This window comes from Synchiropus splendidus, chromosome 19 (assembly GCF_027744825.2).
Source record: "Synchiropus splendidus isolate RoL2022-P1 chromosome 19, RoL_Sspl_1.0, whole genome shotgun sequence".
Classification (NCBI taxonomy): Eukaryota; Metazoa; Chordata; class Actinopteri; order Syngnathiformes; family Callionymidae; genus Synchiropus; species Synchiropus splendidus.
This window is the reverse complement of record NC_071352.1, coordinates 3,768,684-3,785,689: the sequence shown is the minus strand read 5'-3', so window position 1 is coordinate 3,785,689 and position 17,006 is coordinate 3,768,684. Positions and strand designations below refer to the sequence as shown.

General features: G+C 59.1%; 2 protein-coding genes across 3 annotated transcripts; one reads left to right on the top strand and one right to left on the bottom strand.

The window, feature by feature from the left end:
- The first annotated feature begins 607 nt into the window (after window positions 1–607).
- Window positions 608–13,807, top strand: atp2a1 (ATPase sarcoplasmic/endoplasmic reticulum Ca2+ transporting 1). Of its 2 annotated transcripts, XM_053851470.1 has the most exons (27): window positions 608–845; window positions 918–985; window positions 1,924–6,039; window positions 6,101–6,237; window positions 6,847–6,864; window positions 7,039–7,121; window positions 8,393–8,497; window positions 8,851–8,989; window positions 9,241–9,321; window positions 9,385–9,470; window positions 9,538–9,693; window positions 9,753–9,894; window positions 9,951–10,117; window positions 10,182–10,270; window positions 10,330–10,432; window positions 10,491–10,622; window positions 10,689–10,814; window positions 10,874–11,092; window positions 11,150–11,261; window positions 11,319–11,542; window positions 11,605–11,825; window positions 11,885–12,087; window positions 12,146–12,231; window positions 12,300–12,433; window positions 12,522–12,639; window positions 12,701–12,818; window positions 13,583–13,807. In XM_053851470.1, the coding sequence occupies exons 4-27, from the start codon at window positions 6,120–6,122 to the stop codon at window positions 13,591–13,593; spliced, it is 2,991 nt and encodes a 996-aa protein (XP_053707445.1). In that variant the 5' UTR covers window positions 608–845; window positions 918–985; window positions 1,924–6,039; window positions 6,101–6,119; the 3' UTR covers window positions 13,594–13,807. The 2 variants fall into 2 exon arrangements, with proteins under 2 accessions (XP_053707445.1, XP_053707446.1); XM_053851471.1 differs by lacking the exons at window positions 1,924–6,039; window positions 6,101–6,237.
- On the bottom strand, window positions 13,755–16,851 carry rabep2 (rabaptin, RAB GTPase binding effector protein 2). The gene is made up of 11 exons (XM_053851480.1): window positions 16,577–16,851; window positions 15,633–15,688; window positions 15,296–15,574; window positions 15,137–15,232; window positions 14,977–15,075; window positions 14,803–14,916; window positions 14,610–14,688; window positions 14,508–14,519; window positions 14,285–14,439; window positions 14,116–14,232; window positions 13,755–14,046 (listed from the first exon to the last, which is right to left on the bottom strand). The coding sequence occupies exons 1-11, from the start codon at window positions 16,590–16,592 to the stop codon at window positions 13,936–13,938; spliced, it is 1,134 nt and encodes a 377-aa protein (XP_053707455.1). The 5' UTR covers window positions 16,593–16,851; the 3' UTR covers window positions 13,755–13,935.
- Between the last annotated feature and the right edge of the window lie 155 nt (window positions 16,852–17,006).

The window sequence follows — 17,006 nt, the reverse complement described above, 5'->3', positions numbered from 1 at the left end:
TCCAACACAAGGCCCAGGGCCAAATCCCTTCCGCCCACGACTCCATGTGGCCCCTCCAGAACTAAGATAGCTCACCTCCAGTGTGTGTTGATGGCGTTACCTATAAAGACCTCTCAGATCTGTAGAACACTCAGTGACATTCACTTCCTATTCCAGACTGGTGATGAAGCTGGGAAACTGGACTCCTCCATCATGTCACCAGCAGCTCTCCCTCCTCCAGCCTCCTGCCGACACCATGTGGGCCAAGGTCAGCGGAGGTGAGAGGAGGACTGGCTATCACGCTGACCCGCATTGCTGTTGACGTCCGGCATCCAGGATCAGCGCAGGCAGTGCCATGAAGAAGACGAGGAAGAAGAAATACACGTCGACCTTCTGCACAGTTTAGTTCCATTTCCCAAAGCAGTTTGGAGGATTTTTTATATATATATATATATATATGTGTGTGTGTGTGTGTGTGTGTGTGTGTGTATTGTTGAGGTTTATTTGTCAATTGGATTCGCTTGTTTTTTGTCTTTCTTACTCATATTTAAAAGAATGGGCTCTTTAATGTCTTCACTGCTGCTGCTGCCCAGTTTCCGCACTGCGGGATTACCGAAGCTAATCTGATCTGATAAAGTTGGTCAGTGTGTTCGGAGACTCCTGTCAGTCGTGATCCGAGATGGTAGCGAAAGCAAAGAGACGTTTGTGCGGCAGCGTCTCATAAAAAGACCAGTGAGTCACTTGCAGCCGGCGCAGGTGGAACACGCGCGTTGTCGGAGCGCCGCCGCGGAACCCGGTGGAGTGAAGTGAATCCATGGCTCAGAGCGAAGATGGAGGACGCAGTGGAAAACTGCAAACGGGGTCAGGTGAGTCGGAAAAGGCCCAGTTAGGTCACCGGGCGGCTCAGCGAACATGTCAGTGAAACGTTTCTCTTCCAGTTTCTACGGTGGCCGGACCGACGACGCCCCACCGTGAGCGGCCCTCATGGAGCTGAGAAGTGCCACAAGTGAGTGACAAGTTTCATTGCGCGGGGTCGGAGCGGAGCGGCGCGGCTCTGGAGGGTTGTGCAGGCCAGTCCTTCCACCTCCACTTGTCAACATTGTGTTTGCAAGTGTGAGCTGAGGCTCCTGAGTCGGCCTGAGTTTCTCCACTGTGGAGTGGCGTCACCATGTCCCGAGTGGGAGCCGGCAGTGAGCTCAGGTGCTGGTTCTGATCCAACAGCTGGTGATCCTGGGGGACCTCTGCGTGTTTGTGTGTGTGTGTTTACACATGACAGTCCGTCTTCCACTGCTGGAAATCCAAAGTATGTAGAGGCTCTGCCTCCGCCCCCCTCGTTAACCTGTTTTTTCGAGGGTTAATCCATTCCGCCACTGGTTATCCACTACTCGTGCCAGGGTCGCCAGACTGTAGAGGCCAGCTGTCGTGGTGTGAGGAGCGGGACCCCCCGTGGCCAGCGTTGCCGCCGGCGCCGTTCCTCAGCCAAGCTGGACTCCAGACACAGCTCTCATGTGGCGCTCTGGGCATGAGGGCCTCATCGGGGCCGCGCCAGGGTGACGGGTGGAGACCCCTCACAGCTGCTGGATTTGAAGTGCAGCTGTATGACGGCGTGTGGAGGACGAAGGCTGAGAGTTAAGATGATGAAGGGCAGGTGTGGGACGCTCGCTGGACCTTCACAGCTTAGGTGCAAACACAGCTGATTGCCTGGCAACCATGTCCACACTGGGGTCCTTGTAAGGCCTGGAGCTGGGGTGAGACGAGGGGTCAACCAAACTCTACCTCAAAACCCCACAGCAGGCTAAAATTAAACCCTTGAGGCGTGCGTGTGCTGGGGCGCGTGCACGAGCGATGCCAGCCGGCCTGGCTCTGTGAAGACCCAGAAGACAGTGGTGTCTGTGGTGCGAAGAAAGCCGGTGTCGTGATGTTGACAACACTGTGTGTGTGCAGGAGGTGTGCTTGGCGGCCAGCGACCTGCAGCGGGGGCTGGAGGACGGGAGCGGACGCTGTGAGGAGGGTGTGCCGGGGGGTGGAGGGCGGTGCGTAAGTCTGCTGTAACACAATCGTTTCTCTGAGAGTGTTTCCGCTGCCTTACACTCCGTCTCTCTCAGTCACCCACACACACACACATCACATCTCCTTTTTTAAAAATACCCAAGGACAATCCTCACTATTAATAGTGATGGTGTTGTCAACTGGCTACGGAGAAATGAGACCTTCTGTTCAGCAAACTATTTTAGAAGGCGCTGGCATCGGTGCAGCCGTAATTGCTGCCCTTTTCCAAACCATTAGAGGAGCCCGTCCGTGAGAGCAGCTTCCACCAAGTCAGTGTGAGGTTTGGTAAGTCGGCGCGAGCGACTCGCCCTGACATTACTGACTTGGCTAATGCCTCGGCACCCACCCTCCCCCACTGTGATCACCTAGATGGATTCCAGATTTGACTCATGCTCTTTCACTGCTCTTGTTTACACTTGAACAAGGCTGTGTTCCTCTCCTTAGAAGCAAGGAAACAAAGATGGAGCCTTCACGGCTCACTGTGGCTGCGGCTGAGCACTGTCAAACTCTTGGCCCCGGGGCCAAGTCCCTTCAACAGAATTAGGGCCTCAGATGAGAGTCGCTGCTGGTTTGGCGTCGACCTCAGCCTGGACCTGTCCCTTTGCTTGGTGACATGGTGCAGTGAGGGACGGGGCCTGTCTCATGACAGCCTCAGATGAAACACTCGAGTCAAGGGAGACCGTCTTGGTTCCAACAGACGTGAGCCTCAGATGATTCAACCCTCCCGCCGTCTGGCCCAGCCACCTCATGGTGCACTCAGGTGTGTGTCAGGACAGTCCAGTGTGGGTCCAGACCTCCGCTTCAGTTATCAGCAGCAGAAATGGCGGCTGTTGTTTGTGTCTGTGTGTGTGTGTGTGTGTGTCCCAGGAATAGGGCCCGGTCAGAGCAGCACTTAAAGCTTAACACCATTCCAGCCAAACACCTGTCGCACACACACCTGTCTCGGCCGGTGGCAGGCTGCCAGCTGGTCTTGCAGCTCCCAAGGTCACGTCTCCCTGCTTTCAGATGTTGTGCTGCTGCGCTCCTGCTAACAGCTCCTGTCTGACAGGCTGAAGCCTTCTTTGTCCTCAGAGGATTTACTGCCTCGTGCCGGACACTGGGACCAAAGCATCTCACCGTGTGGTCACATGACTCCTCCTCCACTGGGAGTCAAGGTCTCCCAGCCCTCCCTGCTTCCATCCATCACCTCGTCTTCAGCGCTTCTTCCCCGTCTCAGGGCCGTATATGGCAGGGCCCCCCAGCAGGCAGCGCAGGGTTAAACATACTCTGATGCTGTGGTCCGGCTCACTTGGGGCCCCACCTATCCACGCGGGGCCAGAGGTTCACCTGCGAGTGTGGCCCTCCAGGCTCCGCTGCCGTCTCAACCGTCCCTCACCACACAGGAGTTGCGCTCCCGGCTGCTCTGCTGCGTGACCTCACACTCCCACAGTGACCATGATAAGGAGGCACTTCCATCTCTGGCGGCTTCGTGGTGACCTTGCCTGGCGTCTGTGTTGGGCTCGTGTTTACCCTGGTGTAAATAGATCCTGACAGAGTGGCTGGCCCCCGACCAGGTGGGGGCCACTGCACCAGTCAAGTCAACAGACCACTCTCTCTAATTTGTTTGAGGTGTGTGTGTGTGTGTCGGCAGTGATGGCTGGAGCTGCCTCCTGCTCTCTGGTCACCATGGAGCTGTCGGGTGGTGTCCAGTGGAGGCTTCTGCTGCCGGCCCGGTGCCAGACACCTTCTCTGTCTCTGAGGGCAGGTCACCTGGTGCCAGGTGTGATGAGCCGTTCGTGGCCCCGGGCCCTCTCAGCTCTCTACACTGGTGCTCGGCTCATGGACCCTGCTGCGGTGACCATGGCCCTCACAATCAGTGTGTGGTGTTAGGGTCAGGGTTAACCCACAGAGATGAGTTGGGGAAGTGACCCGCTGACGTTTTCTTTCTCACTCGATGGATGTTGAGATGGTTCAGGTTTGAGCGGTGAGCAGGGTTCAGAAGTTCAGGACGCCCAGGACCATCCATGGGAGACGTTGGTGACGCAGGCGTTGGTCCTTGTGACTTGTCATTGAAGTCAGTGATGGGATGTGTTCATCTGCTCACTGCAACAGACACCACCCACATGTTCCTCCTTCATGTCACCTTCAGGCCTGAGGCAGCTTCCAGGGGGGTCCTTGCTCGAGGGGTGTGACATTCTCCAAGCTCCCTGACAGAACACTGAAGTTCTGCCTTTGTGCCACAGCTGACCCCCCTCACTATTTTTACCAGCCGGTCCCAACTGCCACGATAGCCACAGTTACTGTAGCAGCCTGCTGAGACATACACACACGACACACACACACACATACACTCACACACAGATGACACACACACGACACACTCACACTCACACACGCCATACACACAGACACTCACAACAGTCGCTCTCCACTGTTGTGCCGCTGCCGTCGGCCTCTGCAAGGACCTGGGCTCATGTAGACCCGCACGCCTCCCTCCTGCACTCTTCTCCTGACGAACATCATCTTCATCACTTTAATGGCCACCTCACTCCTGTGGTGCCCCTCAACCCTTCTCCATCTCCAACTTCTCTGCCTGTTCATTGTTGTGGATCACCAGACCTTCCTTTCCCTTTCTAGAGGTGTGTGTTTGGCTCGAGCCCGGTCCCAGACCCGTGTTGCACCACCTGACAACTCAAGGAGGGACTGGGTTTTAGTCTTTCGGTGGGTCAGAGCCAGCTCTTGTTTGAAATGATGAACGCTTACACTTCGCCAACTTCCTCCATTCAGCTCAGAGCTGTCTTTCCAGGAAGTGATGTCAGAGCTCTTCGGAGAATGGCAGACTGCGTGTGAAGGAAGGCCAGCGTGCGTCCGTGCCAGTGTCTCTGGAGCATTAGCACGGCCTGAAAGCAGCGTAACCCGATCCTAACGGAAGATTGTGCAGCTAAATGTCAGTGAGCCACCGCCGAGGTCAGGACCAGAACAGAGGTCACCGAGCAGCGGGGGAGAAGAGAGGGAGCTGGCCTGGGGACGGTCCCACCTAACCTGGTCCCTCCTGCATCTGGGGTGAAGGTGATTCTCCAGGAACGCCTGAGCCCAGCCTCACACCTTCATGTATGAGCAAATGAGTGGACCTCGGCCACAGCTGTTCACCACTGCTGCCCATTTCTACAGCAGCTGCTGATGCTCCTCCTGCTCTGATCCTCTCCCCACCTGTGGTGTGTTTTCTCCAGCCAGGGATGTTGGGCTGGGCAGGCTGCTGTGGTCCTCACAGTGACTGTACCGGTCCATGAGAGGCCTCGCTCGCCTCTTCCGTGCGTCAGAGTCGGGGCCCACACACGCAGGGCCAGGGGCCCACGCTCACTCCACCAGCCAACCGTCACTAAATGCCCGTCGTATTTCCCCCTCAAACATGCAGCAGACGCTTGTTTCCTCCAGGTCTGTGCCGTGAAGCTTGTGTGGGGCAGCCCCTGACTTGACCCCCGCGCCACGGACCGAGTCGGCTCCGTGTCTTTCCTGAGACGAGCCGAGTCGGCAGGTGGAGCCGCAGGTCCTCCGGTTGAGGTTCAGGAAGCCAGGGATGACTGGGTCAGTGTGTGGTGACTTGTGGTGCACATGTGTGCGAGCATGTGCCGTGAACCGGTTGTCCCTCAGTGTCCCCTGCCTCTCATTCAGAAAGACTCGCCCCCCCCCCATTGTCCTGGCCATGCGTGCTCTCTTCTGCGCGTCTTATTTCCAGCGGACCCCTCTGCAGTTGTTGCCCCTCCTTCCCCTCCCCCAACATCCCTGCCCACCTAATTGTGCTGTGCTCAGCCAATGAAGCGCGAGTGCACGGCAGGCGAGCACCAATGGGACCACTTTCTCTAATGTATAAAACTTTTTCGGACAGTTTGCCGGGGTGCACTTTCTGTCAGCTCCGAGTGGAGAGCAGCAGCCGAGAGAGAGAGAGAGAGAGAGCGAGGGGGTAGAGAGCCAGCCGGTCTGAACGCAGGGTGGTCGCCTCTTCTTAATCCCAATCCCAGACTTGGAGGAGCGGTGGGTGACAGTGCTGTGGGGTCCGGCGCGGCTCAGACTCACCTCTGCTTCTGTCCCCAAGCCTCTCCGTGTGAGCCAGGATGGAGAACGCACACACCAGAGACTCGCAGGATGTCCTCTCCTACTTTGGCGTGAGCGAGGACTCGGGCCTCACACCGGAGCAGACCAAGAAGAACCTGGACAAGTTTGGCTACAATGGTGAGGGGGGGAGGAGGGAAGGGATGGGGAGCACGTGTGTGCTGCAAGTGGGGCCTGACGGCATCCTGTCTGGGGAGTGATGCGTCTCCAGCAGCTGCTGCAGAGTGTCCCCTCGCTGGTCTCTGGATTTAGATCAGATGAAGAGGGTTGTCCTCACACGGTGGAGACTTCATGCCGCGGCCATCCCCTTCAGAGGTGAGCAGGAGAGCAGCCCCGAGTCTGGGACTCCAGCTGGACCAGGCTCCAGGTGGCTCGTGGGAATGACGTCGGCGTCTGCTCCAGACTCTGCAGCGGAGTGGTTTGGTTCCGACCGGATCCTGAGCAAGACATGACAGACCGGTGTTGGATCGGTTTGCTCTGTCTCATTCAAGTGCAGTGTGTTTGAATCAGAACCACGGCACCGGGTCCAGTTCACGCTGCGTCGCTGTCAACGTCTCCGTTGAACATGTGAAACATTTCCGTCTTTTTTGACCAGTTTCCATCCCAACTCTGGAGGCCTCCTGTGGCACAGCGCACGTGTGTGTGCATGCGTGTGCACGTGGCTTCCATCAGCGAGGTGCGGAGGTGCAGATAGCCAGTAATGCTCCATGTCCTCTCTCTCCCTCACAGAGCTGCCTGCAGAGGAGGGTGAGTCCAGTTTGAAGCTCACATGTCCAGATGATCGTCTTGCAGCGCAGACACACACCTGCGAGACTCACTTCCTGTGATGATGAGTCACTTCTTAGACCTCATTGTTTCACCTCATGGACATGAGCTATACACCTACTGGGAGCTGACTCTGCCGTGTTCCTCCTGTGTTAGGAAAGAGCATCTGGGAGCTGGTGGTGGAGCAGTTTGAAGACCTGTTGGTCCGGATCCTGCTGCTGGCTGCCTGTATCTCTTTTGTGAGTTGCATCATCATCATCACCACCATCACCATAAGCACCACCATCATCATCATCTCCTCGCTGGGATGAAGGCGCGTCACTCGCTCGGCAGAGAACTGTTCCCCAAACGTCTGCAACTGATGCCTTCTTGGTCAAAGGTCACAGGTCACTGGCGGCGGGCCCAGACCCCCGAGCCAGACGCCGGGCACGTGCTGGCGGCCGTCCTGCTTCACCTCTTCAGACTGGACACGCGCTCCTCATCCTCCATCTCTGCCCTCTGGCCTCCTGCTCAGCTGTCACAATGGCCTTAGAAGGTCCGAGCCGGGCGGGTGGAGCAGTGTGAGGGGAACAGGGGCTGGGTGTGTGTGGGGGCACGCAAGCATGGCCGCCGCTTTATTTTAAGACCGTCTCAAGCCAGAGCGAGAAACTGTATCCTTGGACAAAGGTCAGGGATGGAAGGAACGAAGGATGGCTTGCAGCTGGGGTGGGGGCTTGGGGAGGGGGATTGGGTTGCACAATGGCATTGTGTGTGAGGATGACGAAGGAGAGCAATAGAGTCAGAGTCATATATGGTTCGTAGAAGAGAGAAGGCTCGTCCTATTCATACACACGAGAATGTCCCGCTGACAGGACCGACCCTGCGACTGGGGATCGATTAGGTCTGCGAGGAGCGAAGGTGCCGACAGACCCGCCAAGGTCGCCTATTTAAGGCGAAGGTCGAAGGCTTGCGATTCACTAAGACGCAGAGGAGAACAGCGTCTCTGCTCCGCTGGCCTGCAGCTAAGCTGTGTCCATGTCAACACACCTGGGCCGCGCACGTGTTCCTCGCCAGTCACGTGGCTTGATACGCCGTCCAGGGTCCCCGGGGTCCGTCATCCCCACTACAGCCTGCTGCTGAGCGGACTTAGCCTGAACACTTTCACTTTCGCTGCTCGGAGCGGCGTGGCAGGGCTAGCTCGACGCTAGCTCGGCGGTCTCTGCTCCTCTGACTGGCATCAGTGGTGTCCATCAAAACAGACTGAAGAAGTTCCTGGAACTCAACTGCCGCTGGTTTTGACAGCAGCGACTTGTTGCCCAGCATAAAACCGCTGACAGTTGAAGCATGGTGGTCCAACCTGAGGCTGGGGGGCCGAAGCCAGCCCGACCAGTCACTTCCAGGGCTGCGTCCTGTCAGACACCAGTTTGAAGTGCAACACGACGGTGACTGAGCGAGGCTACGCCGCTCCAGCTGAGGGAAGGCTGCTGGACGCTCGCCGTGTTGATGGCCTGATTCCTTCTGTGTGTTTCAGGTGCTGGCCTGGTTTGAGGAAGGAGAGGAAACCGTCACCGCGTTCGTGGAGCCCTTCGTCATCCTCCTCATCCTCATCGCCAACGCTGTGGTCGGAGTGTGGCAGGTCAGCTTGTACCGTCTCTTCTGCTCACCTAAAGACACACGTGGTGAAAGAGTGGCCTCACTGTGGCCTGAGCTGCTCACCACCTCTTCATGATCGTCCGCAGTAAAAATACAGGGGGCGATCACGTTACCGGGGCCTACAGGCGTGTGCCACCAGCGGAGGTGGGACATGGTGTCGACCCCGAGACCGTCATTTGGAAACTATGCACAAGGATTCACACATGAGAGAGAGATTACACTTGGGGGGAGAGGGGGAGTCGTGTCGGAAGAGAAGCATTACCAGGATCGTGGCGGGTGATGAGCCTGGCTCCGCCCACAGTTGAGCTCTGACCAGGTCTTTGTGTCTCGGCACAGGAGCGTAACGCGGAGAGCGCCATCGAGGCCTTGAAGGAGTACGAGCCCGAGATGGGCAAGGTTTACCGGGCGGACCGCAAGAGCGTGCAGAGGATCAAGGCCCGGGAGATCGTCCCCGGTGACGTGGTGGAGGTGTCCGGTGAGTCCCATGATGAGAGCCGCTTCGCTGTGCGGCCTAGTGGTTACCTGTAGAGCTGCGCACAGGGTCCGTCCACTGAGCTCCTGCTCAAGGAGCGAGGAGTCTGGAGGCAGGCTGTCCTGAGCAAGGACACGGCTCATGTTTAGTTCCATCCAGCTTCGTCATGGTCTTCCAGACCATGGGTCAAAGGTGTCTCTGACCAGCGATGGGTGCTGAGGCCCGGTGAAAGTCCTTTCCCTGTGTGTCTGCAGTGGGTGACAAAGTCCCTGCCGACATCCGGATCATCTCCATCAAGTCGACCACCCTGCGTGTGGACCAGTCCATCCTGACCGGTGAGTCTCACACGCAGCCCTGGAGCCCGTCCCGCTGACCAGCCGCCCTCCGCTGTCCTCCAGGTGAGTCTGTCAGTGTCATCAAACACACCGATGCAGTGCCGGACCCTCGAGCCGTCAACCAGGACAAGAAGAACATGCTGTTCTCTGTGAGTCCCCGGCCTCCTTTGCTGGGCCGCGCTCAGAACCGTGTTCATGTCAAGCAACGGTCCGCAGGGCACCAACATCGCAGCGGGGAAGGCGACCGGGATCGCGGTGGCAACAGGTGTGTCCACGGAGATCGGCAAGATTCGGGACCAGATGGCCGCCACCGAGCAGGAGAAGACGCCGCTGCAGCAGAAACTGGACGAGTTTGGCGAGCAGCTGTCCAAGGTAAGCGAGAGAGACCTTTGCTTGGAGGAGCTGGGAAACACGCTGTGCTCCGTCTGCAGGTCATCTCACTCATCTGCGTGGCCGTGTGGATCATCAACATCGGCCACTTCAACGACCCCGTCCACGGCGGCTCCTGGTTCCGCGGGGCCATCTACTACTTCAAGATCGCCGTGGCCCTGGCCGTGGCCGCCATCCCTGAAGGTAGCGTGCACCTGCCCGCCCGCCCCACCAGCTGAGCCTGAGCTGCGCGTCCGCAGGTCTGCCTGCCGTCATCACCACCTGTCTGGCTCTGGGAACCCGCCGCATGGCCAAGAAGAACGCCATTGTCAGGAGCCTGCCCTCCGTGGAGACCCTGGGCTGCACCTCCGTCATCTGCTCCGACAAGACCGGGACCCTCACCACCAACCAGATGTGCGTGACAAAGGTCAGTGCCCTGGGCGCCGGCAGACGCTGGGTGCAGCGGCGGCTGATCCCTCTCTCCTCTCCAGATGTTCATCATCGACAGGGTGGAGGGCGAGAGCGTGTCTCTCGGGCAGTTCGACATCTCCGGCTCCAAGTACACCCCGGAGGGCGAAGTGTGAGTAGCTGCGGTTGGCGTGAGCGTGCCGGCCTTGACCGTGCTCTCTGTGTTCGCAGCACCAGGAATGGCTCGCCGGTCAAGTGCGGCCAGTTCGACGGGCTGGTGGAACTGGCCACCATCTGCGCCCTCTGCAACGACTCCTCTCTGGACTACAATGAGGTGCGGCGAGTTCGGCACCCGCGCTTGGATAGGCTCTCACCGCGCTGTCTCTCCTCAGTCAAAGGGCATCTACGAGAAGGTGGGCGAGGCCACCGAGACGGCACTGAGCTGCCTGGTGGAGAAGATGAACGTGTTCAACACGGAGGTGCGAGGCCTGTCCAAGGTGGAGAGAGCCAACGCCTGCTGCTCGGTGAGTCCCGCCACGCCGCCGCCGAAGACGCGCCTCCGCCGCTGAGGCTGGCTGTTGCTGCCACAGGTGATCAAGCAGCTCATGAGGAAGGAGTTCACCCTGGAGTTCTCCAGAGACAGGAAGTCCATGTCCGTCTACTGCTCTCCCGCCAAGTCGGCCAAAGCTCCAGTGGGGAACAAGATGTTTGTGAAGGTGGGTGACCTTCTACTGCTTGAGTGGCTGGTCCTCAGGCCTGTCCCCCTCACCACCAGGGTGCACCGGAGGGCGTCATCGATCGCTGCGCCTACGTGCGCGTGGGCACCTCCCGCGTGCCGCTGACCGGCCCGGTGAAGGAGCACATCATGTCAGTGATTAAGGAGTGGGGCACGGGGCGCGACACGCTGCGCTGCCTGGCGCTGGCCACCCGGGACTCCCCGCTGAGGAAGGAGGAGATGAACCTGGAGGACTCCACCAAGTTCGCTGACTATGAGGTGGGTGAGGGCGGCGGGTGAGCGCGGGTCCGGCTGTGACGTCCTGACTGTGCCCAGGTGGACCTGACCTTCGTGGGCTGTGTGGGCATGCTGGACCCTCCTCGCAAGGAAGTGATGAGCTCCATCCAGCTGTGCCGAGCGGCCGGCATCCGGGTCATCATGATCACCGGTCAGTAGAGCCGTGTGCCCAGCTGCGGCAGCTCCAGCTGACGCCTCGTCTCCGCAGGGGACAACAAGGGCACGGCCGTCGCCATCTGCCGGCGCATCGGCATCTTCTCTGAGGATGAGGACGTGAGCGGCAAGGCCTTCACCGGCCGCGAGTTCGATGACCTCAGCCCGTATGAGCAGAAGAACGCAGTGCGCAAGGCCTGCTGCTTTGCCCGGGTGGAACCCTCGCACAAGTCCAAGATCGTGGAGTTCCTGCAGGGCTTCGACGAGATCACCGCCATGGTGAGCTCCGCGTCTGCGCACCGCCGCCATGTCGTGATCCCTTGCCTCTCCTCTTCTCGCAGACCGGAGACGGTGTCAACGATGCCCCCGCCCTGAAGAAGGCGGAGATTGGCATTGCCATGGGCTCTGGCACTGCCGTTGCCAAGTCGGCCTCTGAGATGGTCCTGGCGGACGACAACTTCTCCTCCATTGTGTCTGCTGTGGAGGAGGGCCGAGCCATCTACAACAACATGAAGCAGTTCATCCGCTACCTCATCTCCTCCAACGTGGGCGAGGTGGTGTGGTGAGTGGTGCGAGGCTCCTTCAGCTTCTGCTCAGCCCTCAAGCCTCTGCTGTGCTCAGCATCTTCCTGACGGCGGCACTGGGTCTGCCCGAGGCGCTCATCCCCGTCCAGCTGCTGTGGGTCAACCTGGTGACGGACGGCCTTCCCGCCACCGCACTGGGCTTCAACCCTCCTGACCTGGACATCATGGGCAAGGCCCCGCGCTCCCCCAAGGAGCCACTCATCTCTGGCTGGCTCTTCTTCAGATACCTGGCCATCGGAGGTGAGCGTGGGGGTGGGGGTCTGAGTGGGCGGCTCCATCACAGCCTTGTCTGCCTCAGGGTACGTCGGTGCTGCCACTGTTGCTGCTGCCGCCTGGTGGTTCCTCTACAGCGAGGACGGTCCCATGGTCACCTTCTCTCAGCTGGTCAGTGTGTGAGGGCCGGCCAGCCCCACCCCACCAGTCAGGAACTCAGTGTCTCTTCTGTCCTTCAGTCCCACTTCATGCAGTGCAGCGAGGACAACCCTGACTTCAGCGACATCCGCTGCGAGGTGTTTGAGTCCTCGCCTCCCATGACCATGGCTCTGTCCGTGCTTGTCACCATCGAGATGTGCAACGCCCTCAACAGGTCTGGCCTGGCGTGTGTGTGTGTGTGTGTGTGTGTGTGTGTGCGTGCATGCATGTGGCGCCTCTCAGTGACGCTTCTCTGCCCTCAGCCTTTCTGAGAACCAGTCGCTGGTGCGGATGCCGCCCTGGAGCAACGGCTGGTTGGTGGCCGCCATGACTCTGTCTATGTCGCTTCACTTCATGATCATCTATGTGGACCCCCTGCCTGTGAGTGCCTCCTCCTCAGCTCCCAGCTGGGCCCCGAGTCACGGTCGTGGTCCTTCTGCAGATGATCTTCAAGCTGACTCATCTGACGGTGGATCAGTGGATGGTGGTTCTCAAGCTCTCCTTCCCCGTCATCCTGCTGGACGAGCTGCTCAAGTTCGTGGCTCGCACGTACCTGGAAGGTCAGTGACGGTCTCGCCCCTCTGTCAGAGGCGTGTTGGCCCGGGCCCACACAACACGCCTTCTTTGAACCTCCTGCTCTCGGTGGACCATGAGCTCAGTTGAAGAGGACCAAACTCCAGGAGCAGCCTAAGAGTGGCCTCTCTGGCTCCTCCGTCCGAGGGTGCGAGGTCTCTCCTGTAGCAGACGCTGATGTTTCACCTTCACTGTGTGTTTTCATCACCACGCTTCCCTCCATATGAAATCCATGTTGACTCTTTTGTTTCCTCCCCACCTGGTGACCCTAACCCCTCCCTGGCTGACCCCTCTGACCCACAGCCTAAACCTCCTGTAACCGCAGCAGGTATCTGCTTCCTGCACGACGCTCGCCGTCTCTCATGAACCTTGCCGCCTGGCGACCGCAGTCCTGCACTAACACGCCGTTTCCGCATGTTCCCTGGAATCTGATGGTGGTTTTTGGACAGTCTGCACGTTTAATGTGGTTGAAGCGCGTCACGGTCAGAGGCTCCACCTCTGGTCAGGGAACACATTACTTGTGAAGCTGATAGGAGCGTCCTGCGAGGTAAGTCAATGGACTCACAGACATCAGGAGGCTAAACCAGTGATTCTGGGAAAAGCATGGCTGCACGTGTGTTCTGCCGGCGTGAGGAGTGTCACATGACACGTGATGCATGTTGGAGTCTACAGGTAGAATGTGGTGGTGTTTCTAAGACTGCGCCGCGGTAGCCGCCTCGCCGGACCCTCACCACCGTCTATTCTCTTGCAGGAAAGGTCTGAGGTCCGAGTCGAACTGTGGACGACGGTCAGAGAGACGCCGACACGGGACTGAGGCCAGGCGCCGCCTTGCTCGGCGGCGCCGGTCAGAACACCACGTGGCAGGAAAAAAGCTGCAAAATGTTTTTTCTGTATGTACTGAAGTTAATATATAGATGAGTTGCTCAAACGCCAGTGTTGATTTTATTCTTAAAGAATAAAGACATGTCATTGTGAACCTCCAGTCTGCGTTGGTCAGTCACCACCACCAAGGACGGGACTCGGACTCATGTGTTTATCGTAGCTTCACAGGAGACGGGACGCTCCAGAGTTCACAGTTCACTCAAATACTTGGGTCAGTGGACGTCACTGGGGGAGCGGGTCACCAGCAGGGGGTGTGGCTCGCTGGTCGACCGCCTCTAGGATCTCTCGGATTTGCTCGAGAGTCTCCGCCTGCCGCACCAGCTCCAGCTTCACCTGGGACAGAGACCAAAGCTGCCGTGAGCCTGTGTGAGGGTGCCCTCTGTTGGCGTGACGGGGTCCTACCTGCAGGGACTGTGAGAGCTGGACGAAGTCCCTCTGCACCGTCTGGCTGGTGTCGACCTGCGACCGCAGGCTGATGACCTGACTGCGTAGCTCCAGACTTTGCTGCTGCAGCGCCGCCTGCACACACCAGCATCAGCGTGACGTCACCAGCCGCCGCGCTCAAACCCACCTTGTCGCTGGCCAGCGTCCTGTTGTGGTTCTGGATGTGAGACAGCGCCACCCGCAGGCCCTCCAGCTCAGTGCGGCAGGAGAGCAGGTCGGACTGCAGCTTGTCTCTCTGGGCCTGGATACGCTCGGTCTCCGTCCTCAGGCTGGAAAACTGCACTGTGGGGCGGAACACAATGTCAGGCGGCTGAATCCCAGGTTCTGCGGACCGCGGGCTGCTCACTCACCCTCCAGAACCTCTGTTCACGCAGCAGCAGAAACACAAACAGAGCTGTTAGAAGTCATGCAGCAGGTTCAGGTGAGGAGGTGGAAGCCTTAAAGTGCCGCACCGTTCTCCTCCGCCCGCACGTCTAGCTGCTCCTGCAGGGTCACGATCTCGATGCGCAGCCGCTCTTCGGAGTGCGCCACCTGCAGGCAGTACACGTGGATTGGCTGAAGTCAGAAGAGCTTCTGCCGACCCCTCCCTCTCCTCCTAGTCGGCGTCTCTACAGACGCATCGTGACACGGGACCCTGCTGGTCACCTGCAGTTGTTCAGCCAAGCTGGCGCCGGACTCCCCCTCCTCCTGCTCGACTTCCTCCCCCTTCAGCCGGCAGAGCTCCGTGCACAGCTTCTTCTGCGAGACCGACAGCTCGGCCTGGGAACAGCAGCACAGCATTAGCTCTGTGGCGCCACAGCTGCCAGACGCAGCACTCACCAGGCGGATCTGCACTGCCTTCTGCGACTGGGCTAAGGACTTGTGCAAGTCCTGCAGCAGCGACTCGGAGTTGTGGACCTGGGCCTGCAGCATGGAGACCTGAGGAGCAGAGGCAGCTGGAGTATGGTTTGCGTGGCAAGTCCAGCGCTGCTTCCCTCACCTGCGTGCGAGTGCGGTCGGCCTGCACGTCTAGCTCCTTCTCCAGTTCCTGCTTCTCTGCCAGGAGACGCCCCGCCTCCTCTCGCAAGTCCGACACCTGAGACCACACCTGGCTTCAGCCCGCTGCCTCATGCGGCATGTGAAGACATGCTGCTCTGACCTGCATGTGGAGCGAGTCCCAGTCGCTGTAGGGGACCAGCCGATGCCCAGCAGGAGGAAGGTAGATGGCTTCAGGCACCAGTGTCCCCGTGGACACCAGAGAGTCCGTGTCATCCTGAGCGTGGTTTTTCCTGGGGAGAGACGGCGTGTCCAAGGAGAAGGAGGACAGCGAGGCCGAGTCCGAGTGGCTCAGGGAGAAGAAGCCGTCTGCGGCCAGCGCCGTCGCCTGACTGTCCGGAGCCGCTGGCTCCAGGTCCATGCCACTCCCAGGAACACCGGCCTGACAGAGTGGCAGCGTGAGCACTGGCGGTCTGGGCCCGGGGCAGGGGTTTTCTCACCGTGTGGAGGGTCTTGACCTTACTGGAATCTGGAGCCTCGCACTGCTCCGCCGTCTCTGCAGACAGAACACAGACACACTTTGGTCCCGGCTCCACTGCGCCAGAGGCAAGGGACACCCTGGACAGGAAGCCGGTCCCACACCCTCACTTGCAGTTGAGTCATCATGTGACCCGAGTTGTCGTCCTGTGCAGGTACAGTAACACTGCCGCTTCCACACAGACACGCGGCGCAGGTCTGGCTCTCACCCCGGCCCGGTGTGGGCGGGGCCTACTGCATCTTCTGATCACATTGATTCTGCAGCTCAGCCAGTTCCTCCTGTTTGCTCTGCTCACAGACGGAGGCCACGCCCTGCCAGTGCTCGGCACTCAGCTTGTTGAGCCTGCGCATGCTTCAAGTCATGATGGGACGCAGGTGAGGCAGGAGCTGTGCTGTACAGGAGACCCTAACTAACACGCTGGTCAAACCCTGCCGGGTTCGAGGTGAGACGGACCTCAGTGTCGTCAGCTGGGTGCTGGGACTGGAACCACCTGGAGCCTGACTCTGGGAGGCATGGACCAGTGATGAGAACCAGCCCTCACAGCAACTCTCTATCGGGGGCCACTGTCACGACTCTTTCTGACGGAGGACCAAAGCTCTGAAGCCTCGGTCGGGGGTGTAATAACTAGGAAACTAGTCTCCCAGCGGCCCAGGTTCAAATGACGTTTGATGGAAGCAGCCCCATCCATCCAGAGCGCCCCTGCTGGCGACATACTGAAGTGTCGCACTCTGTTCCCTGTCGCCGTCAGCGGAGCTAAGTGCTAACACTGCGAGCAACAGGCCGAATCAACAAGTGGCTCAGAGGAAGCGCAGCACCGCGGAGCTTCTCCGTCTCGCCTGTCAGAGGCTGCACAGGTGACAGCAACAAGCAGCGCTCGGATGTCAGGGGACGGTTCGCCGTTCTTACCTCGGTCCGAACTCATCCTGACGCCACCAACCGAACTGCAGTGAAGAGCGACTGATCCCGGGCTTCAGGCTTCAGGAGCGGCGGGAGCCATGGCAGGAGGAGCCGGGAGAGGAGCCGGACACCGAGGAGTTCACTTCAGGAAACCGCTTTCCCCGGTCTCAGCCTGAGGATGTGACGTCAGCGTCCGTCCGGTTCACGCGCCCCTTCCTGTCCTCGAGTGTGTTGCTGTGGTTGTCGAGCTTCGAACCTCAACATGAGCCTCACACTCGGGCGTGGGACTGCTCCGAGTCTCGGGCAGGTTCTTCCCGGAACTTAGGTCCTGGTTATAGTGTGTCTGACGTCAGCGACGTCACTACTCAGTCTGTGAACTTCACCAAGAAACCATGTGAAACCCAGTGATCCTGGAGCTGAAGGTCCCTGAAGTGAGACC

Bases quoted from the DNA above. Each gene is read 5' to 3' on its own strand.
- atp2a1 (XM_053851470.1), top strand. From the start codon at position 6,120: ATGGAGAACGCACACACCAGAGACTCGCAGGATGTCCTCTCCTACTTT. The intron at 11,826-11,884 runs GTGAGTGGTGCG...TGCTGTGCTCAG, and splicing joins AACGTGGGCGAGGTGGTGTG to CATCTTCCTGACGGCGGCAC. The intron at 12,434-12,521 runs GTCTGGCCTGGC...CTCTGCCCTCAG, and splicing joins ATGTGCAACGCCCTCAACAG to CCTTTCTGAGAACCAGTCGC.
- rabep2 (XM_053851480.1), bottom strand. The intron at 15,233-15,295 runs GTCAGAGCAGCA...GTGTGGTCTCAG, and splicing joins GGGACTCGCTCCACATGCAG to GTGTCGGACTTGCGAGAGGA. The intron at 14,689-14,802 runs GTGACCAGCAGG...TACTGCCTGCAG, and splicing joins GCTTGGCTGAACAACTGCAG to GTGGCGCACTCCGAAGAGCG.